General features: G+C 33.2%; 1 protein-coding gene and 1 long non-coding RNA gene across 2 annotated transcripts in view; one reads left to right on the top strand and one right to left on the bottom strand.

Annotated features, from left to right (window-relative positions):
* Window positions 1-25997, top strand: part of LOC127179609 (uncharacterized) — a 105376-nt gene that overhangs the window by 66417 nt on the left and 12962 nt on the right. The gene's annotated exons all lie outside the window — the stretch shown is intronic.
* spata17 (spermatogenesis associated 17) overlaps window positions 9436-25997 on the bottom strand; it is a 42734-nt gene continuing 26172 nt past the window's right edge. Inside the window, exon 10 of the mRNA XM_051133270.1 lies at window positions 9436-9532. Coding sequence (XP_050989227.1) covers window positions 9452-9532 — 81 coding nt within the window. The 3' untranslated portion in view covers window positions 9436-9451. The remainder of the gene's footprint in view (window positions 9533-25997) is intronic.

Below are 25997 nucleotides of genomic sequence, written 5' to 3'. Positions count from 1 at the left end.
AAATAATGTAAGTCTTTCATGGGTTTTCTACTGCATATTTCAGTAAGAGACATTATTTATATCATATTAAGCCATACAAGTCTTTAACATTAAAAAAGGGATATTCAAACTAAATGTTAAAGGGAACTCTGGGTATTAAGACGTGTATGGCTTAATATAACATAAATGACGTCTCTTACTAAAATATGTAGTAAAAAACCCATGAAAAATTTACAATATTTAAAAAAAAAAATCAAATTATTTCATACATATTTTGGAATATGGGGGGGTGCCATTATGATGCCAAATGGTTGCGCTTGGTGAGCTACTGGCGCAACCCATTGCTATTTTTTACCACAACACAATTCAGAATACACAACTCTGAAAATAAAATATTGATATGATGACCACAGCTACTGAAAGAGCTTACAGGTGGCGGTGGATATAAGCAGAGGTTTAACCAAATGCCGAATCATCAATTTTTCCCCACAAGGAGTCTAAACGCAACAGATATCGAATGAAATCTGCGATGAGAAACTCTTTCAGTGACTGCGGCGTCATGACAAGCGTCGACATGTTTACATCCTGTCAGGATGGCATCTAGCGTTTCTTGTCTCTGCCTTTTGTAAACTCTTTCAGTGGCTGTGGTCTACCAAAAGCCTCAAAGGCACCAAGCCTGAAGTGAAGAGAATAAATACGCGGGTCTTTAGGAAGTTTTATTCGCCCACAGGCATCTTCCCATTCTTTGCTCCTCTTCTTATCGATAGGAAAAGCAGTAAGGACGGTTCTGTTGTTGCCCTTTGACTGAAAATGACAGCCAAAAGCCGCACAATGTGGCATTGTATCCGTATTTTTTTCGGTTTTGTTGCAGTAAAAATAGTAACAGTTAGTGGCAATAGCTCACTGAGTACAGCCAATTTTATGTCATTGAAATAACGGCACCCTCCATAGTCCAAAATATGTATAAAATGATGTGGATTTTTAAAATAACATATGCGTTATCTGCTATATATATTAGTAATTGCACAAGATGATTATGTCTAACTGTTGCTGGACTACTAACTTGACCAATATGGCAATGCAAAGAATCAGCAAGTAAGTACTCAAGACCTTCAACTGATAACCAGAAATACTACACTTCAGCCATGTAAAGTGGTCACCAGCAGAGAAGTGGTTTATCAGCAAAGAAAGGCTAATCTAAATAAATTCTCACTACTATGACATCTAAATGACTTTTTCACCCAGAGAATTGCAGATACTGAGTGTTTTTCTGTTCGGCTGGTTCTCAGTATTGGTGGTAGAAGCATGTGGAGTCCCACTGGGAGCGTCTCTCTCTACCTCTCCATAGCCTGGCTGTCTGCTCAGGTTAGTCTCTGACAGCTGGGCTGATTGATTCTCTGAGCGGAGCCAGGCAGGGGCACAGCCTCACGGTGAGCTGTACCTGTCCACCCTGCCAGAGCCCAGGGTCAGCGTCAGGGCCCGGGGTCGCTCGGTGCGGGCCACAGCTGACACGTCCCTCCACTGCCCATTAGCATCATCTTTATTTCTTGTTATGTCAGGGTATCCACCTCAGCCAACTCATGTATCCTGACCATTAGTAATCCGCTGCTGTCATGAAGGAGGCAGACACACAGTTTCTCAAACAGATACAATAGATGTTGGGTTTCTCAAGTCTGCTGCTTTGTGAGAGATCATGCGGGTTTCAAAAGTCTTTCTTTCTTTGTTTTCTCTCTCTATCTCTTCTTAAAGGCATGTCAGCACATCCTATCTATCAATAATGTCTTGTCACTCAGGCGGCTGACAATTGCCAGAGGTACGAACCTGTCAATATGCCTGTTTAAGACAGACACCTGTCTCTTTGTGATGCAGCAGGCAGAACAAATGCTTGTCAATACCTCTTCTGATCGGTATTCATCATCGCCTGAGCTGCTGGATTCCATTTGGATCCCGATTTGGTGTGTGGAGATTCCTGTGTGTTTGGACTTCAAAGTAAAACAAAAGGGCTTTTTGTAAATGTCCTACAGAGGCAAGAATGTATCAGCTAATCCATGCATGATAACAACACTGATAACAACATTATGTTGTTTATCTTAGTCTGCGTATTTTGGAGAACCATGATATTCAGCTCAAGGCTATGGTGTGCAAGCACATGCCATCTGTGAAAGCATCATTTTCACACCGCTTGGCCCAACGGGTGTCATGAATCGGTTTTATTTGAAGGGGCACCAGTGGCATTAAAACACCTTTTAATAGTTTAGAAGTTCTTAATTTACTAATAAATGCAGCAACAAACACCAACTTACTCGGTTGTCACACTTAACAAAAATCAAAATATTTATGTATTTATTTATGTATGTATTTTTTACATTTAAATAATAACAATTAAACATTTATTTGCATTCCAATAATGAATATTGGTGGGTAAATGTGCTTAATGCAAAAAAAAAAAAAAAAAAAAAAAAAAACAGCAATTGTCACCCCAGGATCAAAAGATTTATTTATTTATTTATTTAATCAATATATATGAAAAGCAGTAGCACAAATGCAGTCATGCTGTATACATTTGCAATTTTAATAATAATAATAATAAGAGGAAGAAGAAAAAGAAGAACTTTAATAATAATAATAAAGTATTTAAATATTTTTTATATTAAATATTTTATAAAACTATAGTTAAGATGAGAATACTAAAATACTACAAATAATATTTTTTAACTATTAAATGCAATTACATATCTAATAATATTTAATATATTTTAAATCACAAGAATATTAAAAATTATATTTTTCAATAAATTTATTTATTTTTGTTTGCATTATGGTAATTAGAATGAATGTGCTTACAATAAATAAAAAATAAATAAATAAATAAATAAAACAAAAATAAGTTGCCAAGTGTGTTAACTGTTAGCAGTGTGAAAATGACAGTCATGTTTTCCAGCATTTTAACATCATTCGTTTCACTGTATGAAAAATTATATATAAATAATAATAATAATAATAATGTCTTTAATAGTAATAATAATTATGAAAAGTAATATTTTATATATTTTAAAAAAAATTGTATAAAATTATAAGAATACTAAAAATAATATTTTTCAATATTTTTCTCAGAAGAATGAAATTTATTTATTTATTTATTTATTTATTTATTTGAATTATTGTAATTAGAATCTGTGGATAAATGTGCTTAAACACAATAAATAATAATAGTGATGATGATGATGTCATTAATAGTAATATTAATTATTAAAAGTAATTACATAATTTATAATATTTAATATATTTTTTAAATATTTGATAAAATGACAAGAATATTATTTTATTTTTTTATATTTTTTCTCAGAAGAATGAGTTTTTTGTTTGTTTGTTTGTTTGCATTATGGTAATTAGAATGAATAAATAAATAAATACGTTGAAATGTGTGCTAACTGTTAGCAGTGTGAAAATGACAGTCATGATTTCCCACATTTCAACATCATTCCTTTCATTGTATGGAAAATGGCAATTTTGTGTTCAGTGGTAAAAAGTCATGGGAGTTTCTAGCATCATTATTCTAAAAATTCTATAATCACTTTTACTGAAAGAGAGACAGTCAGATATTTGGGGATAAATTTGGAAGATGTATCAGAAAATGATGCAAACCAGATTTAAACTCATATCGCCCAAAGTGTTTCTAAATGCTAGGCCACAGCTCCGATTACAAATCATCATTAACCCAAAGATTGAACATTTCCATAACACAAATCAAGCTTAACCACACTCTCGAGCTCCAATTGACCCATCTTATCTAAGTTAAAATAGCACACAATCAAAACATGGATTGATAGCAGACCACAAACATCTGTTGCTGCTTGCAGCTGATGTTTTGAAACACATAAATCAATAGGATGATCAGTAAATCACACTCGCTACTGTCACAATATTATGCATGAGTCTGAGGGAAGTCAGAAGGGCCGAGGCTTTCGTTGAAGCAGCATGAAATGCCTGCTCGTATCTGCATGCGAAATGTAATTATGGAATCACCCAAGTGAGCTGGGCCACACATCTGCCACAGCATCTGGCGGGCTCTCATCTCGACTCGCCCGCTCCGTTCTGTACAATTCAAATTCCATGCCTACAAGCACATTAACGCAGATTACAAAGCGCTCAGTCTCTACTTAAGGTTCATTCTCCGCTCAGGGGACGATAGAGGAGATTTGTGTCTTTTAATTTTGCAGATTGCCGTGCGTTAGTCTCAAATGAGATGCATTTGCATGAAAGGCTGCGAACGCTTTCCAGGTTTCCGAAAGATGGATGAAAGCCGATGTGTTACTGTAGGCGGCAACACAGATTTTGGCATTTAACCGTGTATTGAAGCAGACAAAATTCCTTCAGAATCACAAATGCACTGAAGAATGCTTAATTGTCGATCATTAGCTTAAACTTCGGGATAATAAGATCCCCGGCTATATAGAAGAGAAAAACGTAAACATCTTTCCCTCTCATTCTGCTAAGCAGGATTTTTGAGTCTCTAAACTTCTAATGCTAAAATGTACAAACCCCCAAAATAAGATTTTTTTGAGATTTTAATTACATTTTAAGAATTGTATTTATTAATTATTGTATTTATAAATTAATATCAGTACAATAAACTTACTAATTTCAAAAATAAATTTTAATAATTATTATTATTACTATTTAAAAGATTATTCTGAGATTTTAATTTTTATATTATTTATTTTTATTTGTATTCTTTTTAGAATTGTTTTACAACATACAACACATTTTTCCAAAAACAACTGAAATAATAATAATAAGTTATTATTACTACTACTAATAATAACAACAGTAATTATTACTATTTATTATTATTATTATTATTACTAAATTATACATTTAAAAATCAATATTTTAATAATAATAATAATAATAATAATAACAGTTATTATTATTATTTTTATTATTATTATTTTAATAGATTATAATTTTTATTTTAGGAACTGTTTTATTTGTAGATTTTTAGATTAAACATTTTTATTTTTAGAATACTTTTATTTTTAAAATAATATCAGTACAACAAAGTTTGAAACCATTGTAACATTCAAAAATCAATTCAAATAATAATAATAATAATAATAATAATAATATTGGTAGTAGCAGTAGTAGTAGTAGTAGTAGTAGTAGTAGTAATAATAATAATAATAATAATAATAATAATAATAATATTATTATTATTATTATTACTTTAAGAGATAATTTTTAGAATTGTTTTATTTATAAATTAATATCAGTGCAACAAACTTTGAAACAATTTTACATTTCAAAAATCAATTTAAAAATAATAATAATAATAATATAATAAACAATAATAAGTTATTTTTTATTATAATTGTTATTATTATTTTAAGAAATTATTTTGAGATTTTAATCCCAATAAATTGTTTTATTTATAAATTAATATCAGTACAACTTTGTAACCATTAATTTCTAAAATAAATTAATAGCTTCAACAATAGATTGCCAATTAAGTTTACAATACAATGAATTTAGGCCCAGATTATGCAGAGCTGTAATAGCTGCTAATGGTGGATATTTTGATGAATCGAAAAAAAAAAAAAAATTTCTATGTATAAACTGTTTATGTAATAAAATATGTTTTCATAGTTTGTGTTGTCCCATATCAGTGCAAAATTATCACAAATTAAAAAGGATTCATGCCAATATTGTCCAAAACCCCACTTTTCTAGGGCGTTTCCAAACTTTTGGAGGGCAGTGTAAATTTTAAAGGGATAGTTCACCCAAAAATGAAAATTCTGTCATCATGTACTCATCCTTGTGTCCTTCCAAACCCGTATGACTTTCTTCCATAAGAAGATATTTTGAGAATCTTGGTAAACTAAATAATGGAAGCCAATGTAAACTGAAACTGTTTGCTAAATGATAACAGAATTTTCATTTTTGGGTGGACTACCCCTTTAAAACTGTATCCCATTTGCATGCGGTGTCATCTCCAGGTTAATTACAAGGAAAAAGTAGGAGAGAGACAGAGAGAGAGAGATGTGCTGGATTTTTAAGTGAGTTGAGAAGCTGGTCGGGGTGGACAGACAGGTAGGAGGCGAGCCAGCGCGGGCAGCAAGCCTGCAACTCTGACACGTCCTGCTGTGGCTCAGCGGTGAACTAAGACAGCCCATCACTTCACTGTCAGCACTCTGACCCCCTCTCTCTCTCGCCGGCTCCCCCGAACACACAAGCCATTGGCTTCGAGTCTGAGTAGTAGGACCCCCCACCCTCCATGCCTGGACCCCCTCTCTTCTCTGTGAGTGATGGCCTGAATGATGACTCTGACCCTAAACCCCAGACAGACCCAGAGTCTCACCACCAGCCTCACACAGTCATTCTCTCAAAGCCAGAAAGAATGAATGATAGCTCATGTTCTTTAGAAAGAACTTCTGCCAGTTTTATCGCATACAGTCATGATGAATATCAAAAGTATTTCACAAACAAGACATGTTTTTTTTTGGTTAAAGAAGTTGTTTACTCCAAGTTTTTTTTAAACTTGTGAACTAAATTTATAGTCAGGTTTGACATTTGGATTTGTTGTTGTTGTTTTTTTGATGATAACAGAAAACTTTGATGATAAGTGGAAAATATTCTGATATTTTGGAGTGTACCAGATTATTGATAAAAATGTAGGGTGGGGACTTGGTTCTTTCCATTGGTTTGATTGGAGGGAGGCAGATCGAAATGGGAGTTGATTAAAAGAAAGGGATGGCGTTTATATAGACAATTTATTGGAGACGTCAGGCATAAGTTACCAGAGAGAGGTCTGTAATTTCACTTGAAGACATTTTGATGAAAAATGATGAATTATGGTTTAAAAAAAGAAAATGCATGCATGAATTGTTTAAAATAAGTTCAATGATATGTTTTTGTGGTCATGTTTTTTTTTTTTAGAAAAAAATACTTTTCACTTAATTTGTAGTATTTTAAATCTGACCCACTTTGAATTGTGAATTTAGTTTTTCAGAAATCCTAATTATAAAATAGGTATATTATATACACTACCAGTCAAAAGTTTTTGAACAGTAAGATTTTTAATTTTTAAAGAAGTTTCTTCTGCTCACCAAGCCTGTATTTATTTGATCCAAAGTACAGTAAAAACAGTAAAATTTTGAAATATTTTTACTATTTAAAATAACTGTTTTCTATTTGAATATATTTTAAAATGTAATTTATTCCTGTGATTTCAAAGCTGAATTTTTAGCAACATTGCTCCAGTCACGTAATCATTCAGAAATCATTCTACTATTCTGATTTGCTGCTCAAAAAACATTTATTATCATTATGATGTTGAAAACGGCCGAGTAGGATTTTTTTTCAGGTTTCTTGATGAATAGAAAAGCTCAGAAGAACAGCATTTATTTGAAATAGAAATCTTTTGTAACATTATAAATGTCTTTATCATCACTTTTGATCCATTTAAAGCACCCTTGCTAAATAAAAGTATTAATTTCTATAATTTCTTTTCCAAAAAAAAAAAAAAAAAAGATACTGACTCCAAGCTTTTGAATGGTGTAGTGTATAATGTTACAAAACTTTTTATTTCAGATAAATGCTGATATTTGGATCTTCCTATTCATCAAAGAATCCTGAACAAATGTACTCAACTGTTTTAATAATATAAATAATAATAGATGTTTCTTGAATAGCAAATCAGCATATTAGAACGATTTCTGAGGGACACTGGAGACTGGATGTTGATGCTGAAAATTTAGCTTTGATCACAGGATTAAATTACAATTTAAAATATACTAAAATAGAAAGCAGTTATTTTAAATAGTAAAAATATTGCTGTACTTTGGTTTAAATAAATGCAGGCTTCTTTAAAAAAAAAACATTAAAAATCTTACTGTTCAAAAACTTTTGACTGGTAGTGTATGCATAATACAATTTAAAAAAAAGAAAAGAAATGCATGCATGAATTTTTAAAAAATAGGATCAATGCTTTTTAGTGGTCATATTTTAAAAAAACATACTTAGAAAAAGATCTGGACATCTAGTAATAGTATAACTAAGAAGCGAATGTATCCAGAAAAAGAAAAAAGGAAAATCATATTTCATATCTATTACACCCTTCTGGCCAGGGAAAAAGTTTTCCCTGAGACAGGAATATGAAGACAAGGCTTTTTCATATTTTCCCTGTCTCTACTCATCAGCAAGCTTTACCGCTCTTCTTCATTCTTTCCCTCCTCAGTGGCGTATCCTCTCTCTTGCATATGGCTTCACTCTGTGAAGAGGACGTCCCGCCGTCAGCGTGCCTCATTCTCTTCGGTTCGTGTTGGCTGGGCTCCACAGTGGAGCTGAAGCCAAGACCTGTCTAGATAGCCCATCAAAAAGCACTCTATGTGAGCCCACACTCAGAGATCTGGTGCTTCTGTGAAGTTCTTCATTACTGTAAGTCTCATTATTTCATGATCTAATAAATGAATCGGCAAACATGTATTTACAGGTCATGCTGTGATAAGGGAGAATAATGCCTTTTGAAATGCTCTCAGAAACTGCGCACCGACTATGTCATTTGAGGCCAGGTGCTACATCGTCAGCTAATAATCTGAGTGAAAGCTTTTCCATGAACCATCACAAAGTCCTAACGCAACATGTCCGGTAGCCATAAGCAGGGTGCTGCTTTCCCAACATGGGGTCAAACTTAGCGTTAAAACAGGGAGTAATCAGATCAGCCAACTAGGGCTTTTTCTAATCGCCCTGATGGAAAAGCGTGGTTTTTTCGGAGGCAGGAGTCAGCGGCAGGGTGAGTTATTGTGAAGTGATGGACTACCTCAGACCAGGAGCAATCAAAGAGATAGCCCTTGCATCTCCAAATTACTGCTGCCCATTCCTCAGATTCATCAACGGGGTGCTGGTGGCGATGCCGGCCAGAAGGCTTAGTACAGTTGTAGGCCCTGACACACACACACACACACACATACACACAATAGAACGAAGCACTCAGAATTATTTGTGGAAATGAAACCTCTGTAGCAGAAGACTGGATCAGTGCCTTCACCTTTTCCCACTCACTGAAATTAAATGACATTTATTTTCTGTGGCAACAATGCATGGGAAATGTTTCAAAACGACTGATTCCGGGAGTGATGCTATGAGGTGATTGATGGAAGTGATGTAAGAATCCGCGTGTGACATCTGTGAGTGCGTAAACTAATGGAGGAATTTCATTAGTCTCTTTTCCAGGTTTAAAATTGTTGCTGTTAAAGAATTCTTTCATCAACACTGCAGATATTGAGTGCAAAAAGCAATTGTGCGTAATACAAATAGCATGTAATTATGCTAAGAGGACGAGATGTTTTTACTCTGAATGTTTTCTTCACCTCATCTCACCTTCGCACTTTCTGAACCAGACAAACAAATGATGCGTGATTGGATATTTAATTTCATTTATTTATTGATTCTGTCTGTTTTCCACTCGGCTATCTCATACAATATTACCAGCGTTGGAGTACAGTCGTCCAAACTTGTCAAAGACGTGGCAGGTAGTGAAGATGGTCTTGAAGGGCTGAAATGATAAGCACATTGATTGGATGTCAGCAGTTTGAAAAAATGTTTTACATTCAGCAGAGATGGAGCAATTATTATAGTTTTCCATTTAGCCCTCACACACACACAAGAATACACATGCTTCAAAAGGAGAATGTTATTGCTCAGAGCTCGCTCTTTCGCAGCTCAGGAGAATAAATGAGTTCTCAGTTATGTTGAAGTACCTATCTCAGATGTGTGTCTTTAAAATCTTTGAGAATAACTTTTGGGGTCAGTAAGATTTTATTTATTTATGAAATTAGTACTTTTATTTAGCAAAGATACATTCAGTTGTTCAAAAGTGACAGTAAGACATTACAAATGTTACAAAAGATTTCTATTTTAAATAAATGCTATGCTTTTAACCCTCTGGGGTTCTTCGTTTTCCAGTCACACTCAGGAACTTCACGGTCAAAAGTGACCGGACCCCTGAAATCATTATTTTTTTTTTTTTCAGTAAAATCAATCAAATGTATTTTTGTTCAATAATATTTTTTCTTTTTTACTGTGGTGTTTTGAGAGAATTTTATGATAATAATTAATATTTATGCAATAATTATGATCTATTTTTTCCCTTTGAATATAATAGAACATTTTTATATATATATAATTTTTATTATTTTTTAATTAATGCTGTATTTCAGTTTAAAGTAGAGCCCTGGCCTATAGAAAACAATTTTTTGAAGTCAGATTGGTGCTATCTGGTGGTGTAGTGAGCATAATTATCAAGCAATATCATATTTTAATCACTAGATGAATGTACTGCTCTCTGTAGAAGGGCTTGTGAATTCTAGTTGTTTTTGCACATATTTGCCTTTGCCTTTTCAGGTTGTGGATTTTAATATATCATATGAGATTATCAAAGACTATTTTTATTTATTATTTGCCAAGTTTTTTGTTTGTTTGATTGGTTTAACTGGTAATTTGAAGCGCCAGTTTTACTTTATAATACAGTCAAACCTGAACATTGCATTAGAAAGAGAACCAATGGAAAGCATTTTGTTACCCATTGTTTTAATTCTAACTTAATAAAAATGCAATTCTTTCAGTCATAACAATTTTTTTATTTTGAACATTTCATTAAAATTATTTTTTGTAAAATTCAATGAACAATAACTCTTCTGTTACAGTCTCATATTTCCCTGTGTGTGAGTGTGTGTGTGTGTGCGTGTGTGTGTGTGTGTCTATTTTGCAACCTTGATGGCTTACAGTCTCATGCTTTCATTGCTGTGCACTTTATTTCTTACATTGATTGCTTCTATTTCACACATTTCCCAAAATTAGCTTTTGAAATGACACACATTCATTTGTGTGTGTGTGTGTTTTTGTGTGTATAAGTGTGTGTGTGTGTGTGTGTGAGTGTATTGTAGTGTTTTGCACTACTGATGTTTTAGAGAGTCACCCCTTCACTGTTGTGTGCTTTTTTTCTGGATTGTGGCTGATTTGTAGATTGTATGCACAAAAAAACTCTGTATTTTCATATTTTTGCCAATTTCCCATTCACTTCCTATGGCCGGTCATTTTGACCCGAAGGCCCTGAGTGTGACTATTTTTTTTACGACCACTTAGACTTTTCAAATCCTGTCCCCAATTTTTTTGTGTGTTCATATACCAAGTACCATAAAAGTCACTAAGTTTCGTACCATTCCGATGAAGCTACGATTTTAAATTTTTTTTGATCATGCAAATAATCCATTCATCCATCCATTTATTCATTCATCCAACCATCCATCTGTCTGTCCATCCATTCATCTGTCATCCATCCATCCATCCATCCAAACATCCGTCTGTCTGTTCACCCATCCATTTTCATTCATCAATCCATCCATCCGCATATTAGAATGATTTTTGAAGGATCATATGACATGGATTATGCAAATACACCATCCATCCATCCATCTGTCCATCCACCCATCCGTCCGTCCATCCATCTATCTGTCCGTTTATCCACCCATCCGTCCATTCATCCATCTGTCCATCCACCCATCCGTCCGTCCATCCATCTGTCCGTTTATCCACCCATCCGTCCATCCGTCTGTCCGTTTATCCACCCATCCGTCCATCCGTCCACCCATCTGTCCCTCCATCCGTCCATTCATCCATCCAATCCGTCCGTCCAACCATCAGTCCATCCATCCATCTGTCCACATATTAGAATGATTTTTGAAGGATCATGTGACATGGATCATGCAAATAATTTAATTATCTATCCGTCTTTCCGCCCATCCGTCTGTCCATTCATCCATCCATGCTTTTGTCGATCTGTCCATCCATCCTTCCATCCATTTATCTGTCCGGATATTAGAATGATTTTTGAAGGATCATATGACATGGATCATGCAAATAATTCATCCATCTGTCCGTCTGTCCATTCATTCATCTATCCGTCCATCCATCCATCCCTACATATCCAACCGTCTGTCTGTTCATCCATCTGTGCATCAATCCATCCATCCATTCTGTCCGTCCATCCAATGTAGAGTATGGACATATGGCCAGTATATCACAGACATGCCAATCATGTAATTTCCAAACACTTAGTTTTTTCTATTATAAAGTTTTACAGTATGTACTAAAAGTTTGTTCAGTTGACAAACTGTGCTGTGTATCACTACAAGTATACTAAGATTGTATCTCTTTTGTTTCCACTTAAATGTAAAAATAGGGGTTAAAAGGTGTTTAAAATGGCTACACGCAGAAAGAAACACTACCGTTTCGCTCTCCGCTCTCTTCCCTGTATCCCTGGATGACCACGCTAACCTCACAGTAGCTGCTGTGACTAGCATTGGCTCTTCATCACTGCTATAATACATTTTCCCAGTCAGCCAGTTAATGATGAATACATGAGCCACAACAAATCCTGCCCTCTTTTTTGCAGCACTGCACAAAATATCTGCGTCAGATATTTTTAGTTGGACTGGATTCAGCTTTTGCTAGTGGCCTAGTTGCTGCAGCAGCTACTCAGGCTGTCTTAAAGCGTTTCTCGAAGCACGGTGGCTCTCAGTGACCCCCCCTAGAGGCTGACCTGGTCTAAAACACGTCACCTTCATCTCCACAACCGCTCAATAGAAGAGGCTGTGAGAAGCACTACTGCGTTGAAATGGAAATAACAGGCTGGAGTTATAAGAATGGGAAGAGGAAAGGGAGGTTGGGTGGAAGGCGATTTAATTATATATTTCATTTTTTTAAGACTAAAAAAAGCAGAAGTTGAGCAAGGACAAACTAATGTCATAGACTGGGGCGCTGACTGTTTCCCTCTGGCAGGCATGCATGTGATCCCTCTGTCAGTCAGCGTACGCCACCATGACAATCATCTGTATGTCTTGGCCTCAGGAAACGCTGCAACTAGCTGTCCTTGTAAACAGCACCCCACACTAACTCTAACAACTGCACAAGAAACGCAAAAGGACACCGTCTCCAAAGTAGAAATAAATAGATTTATTCGCAATGTTCGCTTTATGACAAATATCAAGTTTTTTAAAAAAAAATAAAAAATTAAAGTTGCTCCATAACAAGGCTTAGTTGTAGACATATGATTAGATGACTAATGAATGATGTCAGTTGGTGTAGACTGCTATCTTGAACTACGACTGGTTTAAGGTTAATACAGGGGGATGAGAGACTAGTTAAGCTCGCAATCTAACAATGTCAAAGGCCAGAGGAAGGAGCAGATACATGTAAATGAGGAAGAGGAGGTATTCAACAATACCTATTCTTGTCATTTACAAGACTGTGAATGACAGAACTCATTCTCATGGTCAGAGGTGAAATTGGGGCAGCAGAAACATTTCAGAAACACTAATTTGTACTGACTATTAAATAAAAAGACATTAGAATTAAGCAAACAACATAATACAGATCATTGTCAAATATTTTGATTGTTTGATTGTCTTATGAACTATATGCTGCAACATTATATATATATATATATATATATATATATATATATATAAATTTTTTTATACATTTATTTCATTATTATTTATACTTTTTGTTTTTTTATGCAGGATAATTAATAATGAATGAATTGATGAATGCTGCAAAATTATAAATATATAAAAATTATATAGTATATACTGACTTAAATTGTAAGCTATAACAATTTATTATTTATTAATTTATTATTATTATTTATTATTTGTGATTTTTGTAATGTAGGATGTGTGTGTGTGTGTGTGTGTTTTTTAAGTCAAATTATTTTATTAATATATATTATATTTTAATTTTTTAAAAAAAAAAAGAACAAATGAATAATAATGAATTAATTGATAAATGAATGAATGCTGCAAAATTATAAATATATAAAAAAAAATATATAGCATATACACTGACTTAAATTTTAAGCTATAACAATTTATTATTTATTAATTTATTATTATTATTTATTATTTGGGATTTTTTTTTATGCAGGATGTGTGTGTTCTTTTAAGTCAAATTATTTTATTAGTATATATTATATTCTACAATTGTTTTATAAATGAACTAAAAGAATAATAACGAATGAATTGATAAAGAAATAAATGCTGCAAAATTATAAATATATATAAAAATTATATATTAACATATTAAAGCTACTACAATTTATTTTTTATTAATTTATTTTATTATTATTTATTATTTGTGATTTGTTTTATTATATGTGTGTGTGTGTGTTCTTTTAAGTCAAATTATTTTATGAATTCATATTATATTCTACAGTTTTATAATAATTGTATGAATTAATGAAAGAATGCTGCAGAATTTAAAATATTATATATTGACTTATATTTAAGCTATAACAATGTATTATTTATACATTTATTTTATTATCATTTATTATTTGTGATTTTTTGATGCAAGGTATTGTGTGTGTTCAAGTCTAATGATTTTATTAATACATATATTAATTCTACAATTTTACATTAATTTTATTTATAGATGATTGAATGAAAAAAAAAACAATTATGAACATTTTAATGTTGTTATATATATGAAATATTTATTCTGTCTTCAGTCAAATATTATATTTTTTATAATTCTAGCATCTGTTCATAAGCGACTTTAACATTAACAAATGCCCTTAATTGGAGTCAGCCAGACACACTTCTAAAGTGCCCTCAGTCCTTTTGAATGTATAAAATGAATCTCTCCTCTAGCTGATGTTCTTATTTGTCACGTCAACCTGTTCTCTTAAAATAGCCGTAGCCCATGTTCTTTGTTATCTTTCACCTCGGAGTGTGTTTCATTTAACAGCTACATAACAGCAGTGAAACAACAGCGGACTTCAGATAAGCACTCAGGGCACTTAGACACTTTTTAGCCCATGGAACCCATATTTTAACCAAGCATTTGTTGCCTCTCTCGCCAACATTACCCAATAAAAAAGACAAGGGATAAAAATATGAGATTGATTTATTTGCTCCAATGTTCTTCGGAATGAAGCTTTTCTATTTTTTTCTCCTCACAACTGAAACCAATTAGCACAGCTAGCACTTGTAGTGCAGAAGGTAGGTCAGCCCGGAGTAATAAAAAAGTATTGACTTTTCTCTGACTGTAAGCAGGCTGAAAGGGGTGCCGCGGCCTTGTCGTACATGAAAAGAGCTCCATTAATTTCACTTATTTCAAGAAGGGCCCCTGTCAAGTCCTAATGCGTCCAATGCACTTTTCGCATTCATACACGCTGACATCTTAGCTGGGCCTCAGCCGGAATGAGTTTACATTATTTTAGCTAGTGAGAAGTTGACGGCGTAATTCCCACTGCACAGCTCTATACAGGCCGGTAGGGAAATGGCAGAGGACTCTTTCATACGTGGCTACTCCTGACTCACTCTAAGGGGAACTGAACGTACCCTTTGTGCTTTTGACTGCACAAATCCACATTAAAGGATTTGTTGTTGTTTGTGGACTAGTGTTAATTTTGTCAGCTATTTTCAGTTTTAGTCTTCGTCTTAGTCCCGTGTTTAATGTCCTTATCATATTTAGTCAATCTTATCCTATTTAGTCTTAGTCAAGTTTTATTCGACTAAAAGTCTCAACATTTTAGTTTTAGTCGAAGAAATCCTTAAGTATTTTAGTTTAGTTTATTCAATGAAAACATGACATTTTAGCAATAAGTTTATTATTAATTAACTGTTTTTTTTTTTTTTTTTTGGCAGGCATTTTTAATTTAGTTTAGTTTTACTCAAATGTACATTTTAGTTATCATATTTAGTCAGCCTTGTCTTGTTTTTGTTTAGTTAATTTTAAGTCATTGAAATGTATGAGCATTTTAGTCAGGTTTTAGTCAATAAAATCTTAGTCAAATTTTCGTCATGCTGTATAATATTTAAAAATTAATTTTGCTCAAAACTATAATCGTAATGATTGTTGTCATTTGAGAAATTTACTTTTGCACTGTAGGTATTGCACTTGAATGTGGGCGCAAACACATGGTTTATTTTACTAGATCTAGTGTACTGATTTATTATAGGCTTTTTATTATATAAGTTAATACCAAAGACTTACGCATTCTCTCTGTCTACATTATTAAACTGATAAAACAAAAAATAATATAACAGTGAAATTCCTAAAAGTAATTCCAATAATTCCACATTGCAATAGCCTATGTTTCTTTATTAAAACAACAGCAGTTGAGTAAATGCATTTATTCAGCAACAACAATCGCAAACAATATAGTCGAGATCTCATGACAGAACACAGACCGGCTGAATGACACTTTCATGTAGATCGCTAAAACAGCTAAAACAAGAGCGAGTGCGCGGTTGCCAGATTGCTTAAAATAGGCAATACACCGAGCAGAAAATGTAAACTTGTAACAGTGAAGCTCTGATTCGGGGATTTGAACTCTGGCAACCACACAGGAAAGCTCGCGTAGTAGAGGTGTGTAAAGCTGTCCACAATAACATTTTGTTTCCTTTTCTTTGACGAAAATAAAGAGAGGTTTTAGGTAAAGTTTTCATTTTTTTTAATACATTTTAGTCTTGTCTTTTTTCTTGCAAATTGCATGTTGATATAGTCATAATTTTCAGTTATTGACCTTGTCATCTTGTCTTCGTCTCGCCATCTCGGTCATGGGAAAAAGCTCATCAACGAACATTTTTTGTCATAGTCTTTGTTGACAAAATGAACACTATTGTAGACTTGGTAACATGTGAAATGCTATGTGGTTTTAATGAGTTAGTGTTACAGACAAAAAAAAAAAAAAAACTTGCAGGATAGAGTTGTGTCCATGGACCACAAAACCAGTTATAAGGGTCAATTTTTTTAAATTCAGAAATTAGGATAGGATAATATTTGGCCGAGGTACAACTATTTGAATCTGAGGGTGCAAAAAAATCAGAACATTGAGAAAATCACCTTTAAAGTTTTCCAAATGAATTTCTTAGTAGTGCATATTACTAATCAAAAATTAAGTTTTGATGTGTTTATGATAGGAAATGTACAAAATAGCTTCATGAACATGATCTTTAATTAATATCCTAATGATTTTTGGCATAAAAGAAACATTTATCATTTTGACCCATACAATGTATTGTTGGTTATTGCTACAAATATACCCGTGCTACTTAAGCCTGGTTTTGTGGTCCAGGGTCACATTTGGTATGTACTTTTACACTAAAATGGCCTATAAAGACATAAATCAGTCAAACTTAATCAGTCTAAGGGAAAAACAGAAGCTCTTTATATGCTGCAAATCAGCCCAATTTGACATGGCAATGCATGATAATTTCACTTTAACGAAATGCTTGATGAAATGTGCATTTCATAAACCTATTGTTTTTTGTTTGGTTTTTTACATTGAAAAAGTCTCTTTATTTTAAAGAAATTTAAAATGATTCCCTCAGAAGACCACATGCACCTAAATACATAAATAAATTGCAATACATTTTTAAAGTGGTGGTGAGATAAATTGTGAATATTGTGAAATATCATTATGCTTTAAAATAATTATTTTCTATTTAAAAATATTTCAGAATGTGATGGCCAAGTTGAATTTTCAGTAGTTATGTCTACAGTGTCACATCATCCTTCAGAAATCATTCTAATAAGCATAATATTTTTTGAACAGCATTTTTTTTTTGTTAAATTACATTATGAAATAATATTAAATAAAAGTATTAGCTAGTCTATTATTTTTTTTTAACTTAAAATCTTGCAGAAGGGATGTCAGGACTATCTAATTATTTATCAGTAGACAAACTTACATTTTACAAATTTATTTTGTGGATAATCACTGTGCTTTATCAACAGAATGCATGATCTAAATCCTTAATTTACACCTTTGCTCTCTTCAGAATGCTATATATTTGACAGTTAAGTCACTGCAAATCATAAACATGCCATAATCAAGTTATTTCAGGTGACTTGACCCTAATATGGCTCTCAATCAGCTAACACACACAGGCAATTTCAACAAGATTAACTGGCAATACCAGAATGATGCAGTTTTCGTACAATTACGTAATGTTGTGTGGCTAAAGTAATCCTTCTGTCTCTATTGAAGAGACCTAGTGCATGGCATCTAAATGAGATTTCTGTTGAACTGCAACAAGTCTCATGTAATTGACACGTGAACACAAATCCCTGTCCTTGGAAGCTAACGTACAGTAATTCTGATTTCATTAATTCAAACAGACTGTGAAGAGGAAAAACTAACTTCAATTCCTGCTATGCAAAAACTCCAATAGCCTTCAAGTAGCTGCATGAGCCACAGCACAGATGAAATTCACAAGGGTCTGTTTTCATTGTCAGAATGACAGCGGTAACCAGCTCGTATTTGAATAAACACGCATAGAAGAAAGCAGGAAGTGGCGTAAAAGAATGGGTGTCAGAGCTTTTTTTCACTCTGCCCTACGATACAATGGTTATTTGCATTGTGCTTTTTCTAAAATTTAACTATGAGCGTAAAAAATGCTTGAACGAAGGTGCAGATTTCTGCTGCTGGAGTGTAAAAATGACACTTAAAGCCAGAGGTGTGTTCATTTATCATTACAATGCACATTTCTATATATACTTAAAAATACACTTTTGAAAAAATCACAATAAATGTATGTCTCAGAGTATGAATAGATATCTTATATCTCACAATATGTGACCCTGGACCACAAAAACAGTCATAAGTGTAAATTTGAGATTTATACATCATCTAAAAGCTGAATAAATAAGCGTTTTTTGTTATGATAGGACAATATTTGGCTGAGATACAACTATTTGAAAATCTGAAATCTAAGGGTGCAAAAAAATCTAAATATTGAGAAAGCTGACCAAATGAAGATCTTAGCAATGCATATTATTAATCAAAAATTACATTTGATAAAATATCAAAATATATTCATGGAACATGATCTAACTTAATATCCTAATGATTCTGGCATAAAAAAATCTATAATTTTGGCCCATACAATGTATTTTTGGCTATTGCTACAAATATACCCATGCCTCCTATTGGTTTTGTGATCCAGGGTCACATTTGATTTTGTATCTAATAAAGTGTCTTTACATTTCACAATAGCAAGAAATTCAGTCATCTTATATATGTCTTTGTCGTTCAGAAGTTTGGGTTTAATAACTTAAGTCACTCGTGACCGACATTGTTAAATTATCTCTGCTGCTGAAGGATGATATTAAATTTCTTACCGTTTAACGCAAAGGCCATTTCAAATCAATCGCGATGCATTATATTTATTTACTATTTATATGAATGACGATAAAAAAGGAAATGCTGACATAATAGAAGGTGGTGTAAAGTTAATTGATACATATGTAAGAAAAAAGTGAGCGGCATGTCAGGCGAATTGTTTATTACGTGGCAAATGAAGGGGCCGAGGGATTTTATATCCCTATAAAATGGATATAGTGAATCACCCAGAGGCTCTTGGTCACTAATGTAGTCCGGTCTGGAATATGAGCATATGTGTGTGTGTGCGTAATAGAAACACTCACATGCCATTTCCTATCCTGGAGTCAAAGCAGGTTGTCCTACTTTTATATCACTTATTTATTGCTCATTATGAATATCATTCGCATTTAAACACACCTCATATATCACACATATCACGGTGATGCATTATTCTGCCAGTGATTAACAAGAGCAGCCACTAACAAAGCATCATTTTAGGCTAAATATTCCAACAATAATTAAAAAAATTCCACTCTGGTTGTGCTTAGAGGCGATATTCGGCGGGGGGACAATGGAGATGGGGGTCTAGCAGAGGGGGTTTGGAAAAGCAATTACTGAAGCAACATTAAAATAGAAGAGAGAGAAAATAAATGTAGGCCCAGGCTGTGTGCTGGTATTCTGGCGCTGAGATATATCAGTTTGAAAACATGATTGATGAAAGTCTAATGCAAGACGATGGAGAGGCTTTTGCACCGAGGCAATGCCGCCGCCTGCACTTTATTAGCCGCCGTAATTAGCCCTGGTGGTTCAATTTGTTCGAATCGGTGGTGATGATGCAAAAATCAGATCGCGGGGTTGGCTAGTCAGCGGCCGGCGTGCAGCCTGATGAAGGGTCATCCTTGTCAAGGGGCTATTAACTAATGCACTAATTACAGAGGAGAGGGAAAAGCACGGACCCTGCCTCTCTGTCTGTCTGCATCACTTCTGATCCACAACTGGGCTGACAACACACCGCTGCGGACCGTCACTTCATATCTGAAACAGCTCAAATCACTGTAATTCCGCCTTTCGCTGATTCCGTTTAAAGGTGTTTCTTCAACTACAAGAACTTGTGGGCAGAGAAATTAAACTTTCTTAATACAAACTTTTATACTGGCTAGTGTTTTTATTTGGTTTACCAACAATGTCTAGCAATCTATATATACATGAACCAAAAAAAAAAAAAAAAGTAATTACCACCTCAAATCGCTATTCAATTTTGAGGTGGGAACTACATTTTTAAGCATTTTTGGAATAAAGTAGCTCATTCTCAGCAATTTATGTATCTTAAATACAATTAAATGGCATTTTCATAATTTTTGTATACCTTGAAAGTGATTCTGCTCATAAGTGATATTAACAGTACCTTGATTTTTCTTTGTTGTCACAAATCATGTCTTATATTAAATCTATTGACACTTTACTTTTGATAAAATCTATTATTTTAAAACTTTATAATAACAAAATCTGTTGGAAATGATAACTGAGGGACAGTTATTTTTTTTTTTAATTGACCAATTCAAGGGGAAAATAATGAAAATGTGAATGCTGTAAGTTTATTTCACACTTTTTAGATTATGTTTAAAATGGTGGGTTTTTTTGTATATATGTTTATATTTTAAGTAGGACTGGGTGATATGGGCAAAAAAATATTGCAATAAAAATGTTCATATCGGTTGATATTGATAATTGTCACAACATATTTCAAATATTTATTTCTTTCAAGATTAAAGGCATATTTTTGCTCCTAAGTAAAAATTGTAGAAACCAGACAGTTAATTGTCTGTTTTAAATGACTATTTTTGGTCAGAACATGACAAAAACGTCACGTTTTTTTTAAAATTATTTTCCAGTCATTTTCCTTTAGCAAAATTAATATCTTTATATAAAATGTATTTTTTTAGTTTCTGTATGTCCAATGATATTGTTTTTAATCATGAAATAGGTTTGTGTTGTCTGACTTTGATGCAGTGCAGGTTGCAATATTAATAATATTACATTTTTTTTGTCTCTTAGAAATGCACATTTGACAGTATCTTGAGTTGACAGTAGAAGTAGCTTCATTTAGGGTGCAGATGTAAATTTATATTCAATATCAAAAATTGTAACAACCTAATTTTTATATGATGAAATTTAATTATTCTAATGATTTGAGTTTTTTTTAAATTAACTATTGGTCTTCCATACTAGCATACATTTATCATGATAACCAAAGTTAAAACCACACATATAGCACCTCAATACCATGGTAAAAATGTAACTATATGGTTTCTAGGTATTTGTATGAAAAACCATATAATAAATACATTTAGTATACAGTAAATGCACAAGCACTATAACCTGTTTACAGCTGCAATATGATTAGTCGCAATTATTTGATTCCAAAGTTTATGTTTGCGTACTATAAGTGTGTGTACTGTGTATATTTATTATATATATATATATATATATAAATACACACACGTACATGTATATATTAAGGAAAAATATGTTCGATTTATATGTAAAAATATTTATATTTATATATAATATAAATGATATAAGTGTTTACATGCAAATACATACAATTGATACAATTTGTTATTAAATATATACATATGTGTGTGTATTTATATATATAATAAATACACACTTTTACTTTGAATCGATTAATCACGACTAATCGTTTTGCAGGTCTAAACCTAATTACCAAAAAACTATATTCCATTACTCTATTGATACACTTAATAAATGTCTACATTATTAATATAATAAAATGATATATGAATATCCCAAATTTTGCCACAATACCATTGTGCAGTTAGTGTTTCCACAGTAAATCTATTATAAATGATGGCAATTTGTAGATTGAAAAGCCTTCTGACTGCATCCATGCACACAGCGTTTTTCCTGTTTGTTAGCACTGTTTCATCTGGTTTTGAACTAGTTTAAATCAAGTCGATGGTGTTCTTCGCTAAATTCAAGCACTTCACACTGGATCTCAGGGTGCTGACTGAGCGACAAGTAAACGTATCTGCTCTAGCGAGCGCTGCACTGCTGTTTACCCGAGTGGATAAACAATTTGTGTGGCGCTGCTCAAATGACTAGCATTGTGTCGTTCTACTTTTGCTGCATAAACATTATATTGAACATTTATTAAACTGTAGCTATTGTTTTATTGAGGAAATTAAATAGCGATAATTACGTTACTGTTTTATCGCCCAGCCCTAATTTTAAAATTAAATATGTATAAATATCAGTTAGTTTTGAAGTCAGTCAGTTTTATGCATGTAAGTTGAAGAAACAGCCTTAAATGGAGGGGGAAATAGACAAAAAGACAGACAATTCACCTTTTTTAGAGTGAGTGCGACCATTTGTAAATTTTATGGGTCTGGCTTTTGGTCTCATCCACGTCCAGCTATTTTTAGCTGTACAAAACAGCTTGTTTTGCTGCTTGATATTGCAAATTGGTGTGTCTTACCATATTATTTTAATGTATTATCTTAATTATACGCACACGTTTGTAGTGCAAATAGTTTTACCGTTTACTGCACGTTGTTATTCTTCTCGTTATTTCCCTGTATCTCACCCATAGGCTTACTTCCGCGTTGAAGAAAAAGGTGGATACAGATTCAGTGTTTAGATTTAACGTCCATATCCATAACAGTTAAGTTCACTTTGTTCAGGAAAACTTTTGTTTCTAATGGACTTCAGTGTTCAAAGAAAAAAAAAAAAATAGGATCTCAAAAGAGCTCTATAAAAAGGATTCAAATATCAGAGGCAAAGTTCATTAGTTATGTATCTGAGCATGTCTGAAGCCTCTGTAATCCTTCCTGCATCACTTCCTTTTATCTCCACAATTGAGATAAATCACCAAGCACTGCTTTCAGGTTAAGACATGTTAATCTGGGAAATAACACATCTCAAGGTGTGGGTCCTATGAGGGGTGGGATGAACAAATGAACGGAGAAGAAAGGAAAAAGAGAATGGGTATAATTAAATCAGAGATGCACTTGGAAATTACCATATCCATCATTATCTTCATGTGAGTCAATGCAAGAGAAAAAGTGAGGGGCTTAGGAGATTTATTAAAAAAAAAAAAAAGGTTTGCGTGCAACGTATTTCTCATTGGTAACCGTCAAAGGTAGGCAAACGTGGAACATTTATCAAGCCACAGACAAATGACACTGGGTTACTAGTTAGACAGTGTAATAAGTGCCATCTAATTTCCTCTTTAGAATCAATTTATATTTCAAAGCTCGGGATCGTCATCAAGGGACAAAGCTTTTCCTCTGAGAAATTAGAGATGTGAAAAAGAAAATTTACCTTTATCAGGCATTTTCCACATTACATTTTCATAGGAAAATATATGAATGTGTATATAAAATGTAAAAGAAATTTTAAACATTTAGTTTTACATATCTATTATTTTTTATTCTTTACGGATATATTACCTACAGTAAAATGTAAAAAATATTTAAAAAGCTTTATAATGAAAATATATAGGTACTCAACAGCAGGCAGTATTGTGTTATATAAGACAGAGATACATATTCCAACTGCGGTTTGCATAAATCTAATATCCGAATCAAACCCATCGAGAATGCCGTCATCTTAACGCGTGTAATTCTCATGGGAACATCAGTGCCTCTGGCGCCTGGGTCTTTGTGTGACCCGGGTTAAATGGAGGGCATCTTTTGGAGTACATTACTCTCTTAGAAGCCTAATGCATTTTGATTAATCAAACAGCTCTGCAGTCGCACGCTTCTGAGAAGGATGTAAATAAATATATATGCAAACAAAATAATTAGACAAGCAAAACGTACCCTGCACCCCCCAGTGATAGAGGAATGGATGGGCTCCTTGATGATGAGATGGGAGAGAATGAGCGAGTTCTTGCAGATAACTCATCCAAATAGTGTTGAGGGGGAAAGAATAATCCATTCAAAGCAGAAATGCTGTGCGTACGGCACATGAGCTAGTTGCATTAATTACAGACGTAGAGGCAGCTTTGCTAAGGGTTAATGAGCCTGGCATGTGCTAACAGATCAAACGCAAGAATGCATGAACAAAATTGTAGTTGGTTACTGCTCCGTATCTGTTCAAATAAAACCTTAAGGAAATAAATATATACACACCATGCCAGTCAAAAGTTTTTGAACAGTAAGATTTTTTTAATGTTTTTTAAAGAAGACTCTTCTGCTCACCAGGCCTGCATTTATTTGATACAAAGTACAGAAAAACAGTAAAATTTTGAAATATGTTTACTATTTAAAATAACTGTTTTCTATTTAATTATTTTTTAAAATGCAATTTAATCCTGTGATTTCAAAGCTTAATTTTTAGCATCATTACTCCAGTCACATGACCTTTCAGAAATCATTCTAATATTCTGATTTGCTGCTCAAAAACATTTTTTAAATTATTATTATGTTGAAAACAGCTTAGTAGATTTTTTTTCAGGTTTCTTTAATGAATAGAAAGTTCAGAAGAACAGTATTTATTTGAAGTAGAAATCTTTTGTAACATTATAAATGACTTTATCATCACTTTTGATTAATTTAAAGCATCCTTGATAAATAAAAGTATTAATTTCTATAAGTTCTTTCTCCTCAAAAAAAGAAGCTTTTGAATAGTATATTGTATGATGTCACAAAAGATTTCTATTTCATGTAAATGCTGATCTTTGGATCTTTCTATTTAGAATCTTGAAAAAATGTACTGAACTGTTATTAATATTGATAAAATAAATAAATAAATAAATAATAATAAATGTTTCTTGAACAGCAAATCAGCATGTAAGAAAGATTTCTGAAGCATCATGTGACACTGAAGACTAGAGTAATGATGCTGAAAATTTAGCTTTGATCACAGGAATAAATTACATTTTAAAATGTATTCAAATAGAAAGCAGTTATTTAAATGAGTAAAAATATTTCACAATATTACTGCTTTTGCTGGCTTGATGAGCAGAAGAGACTTCTTCAAAAACAATCTTATTGCACTTATTTCAGCTTATATTTGAAAATGGAAGAAAACTGTGTCCAAAGAAAACACAGAAATTAAGATTAATATAAAGAAATGCATTAAAAAAACAGCATTTATTAAATAGACATCTTTTGTAACAATATAAATGTCTTTCCTTTCACTTTTGATCAATTTAATGCATCCTTGTATTATTAGTATTATATATGTGTGTGTGTGTGTATATATATATATATATATATATATATATATTGTATTGACCCCAAACTTTTGAACAGTGTATGTAATATGGTCAAGCTCTTCTGGATAGGAAATCACCCCTGAGGCTGAGGGTTTGCCTCATGTTTAGCTATGGATCAGTGATAATCCTTAATATGGTGTCCTCTGCCACATCAATTATGTTGATCATAGGCACGCTCGTTATGCTGAGTCTTCATTACTGTCAGACGATGTGAGCACCAGCCTCAGACCTTTACAGTATAAATCAAGACACGCTGGGCTACCTTCCAAAAGAGGCACGCACAACGTCTTTTAACTTGTGACGTATTAAGGAATGGCATGGATGTGGTGAAACGAGACCAGGAAACTTGAGTGTCTTATGTATTCTGAGAATGACCTGATGAATTCTGCTCCCTCTCAAAAAAACAGTCCAAAATTTTATGCCATATAGATAACAATTAAAAACGCAGAGCGGAACCGAGCCGCCACATCTACTATCAACCAAGCATACATGAGCGGTGTCAGCAGTAGGGGCTCTCTTATTTATTTCATTCCGGAGGAGGTATTTCCGGGCAATTGCGCTGGATGCAGAGGGTAGTGCCTGCTGGTAAGAGCCAATAAAGAA

The sequence above is a fragment of the Labeo rohita genome, chromosome 17, assembly GCF_022985175.1.
Source record: "Labeo rohita strain BAU-BD-2019 chromosome 17, IGBB_LRoh.1.0, whole genome shotgun sequence".
NCBI classification, from domain to species: Eukaryota; Metazoa; Chordata; class Actinopteri; order Cypriniformes; family Cyprinidae; genus Labeo; species Labeo rohita.
Note: the sequence above shows the minus strand (reverse complement) of the source record. Positions and strands in the feature narration are given on the sequence as shown.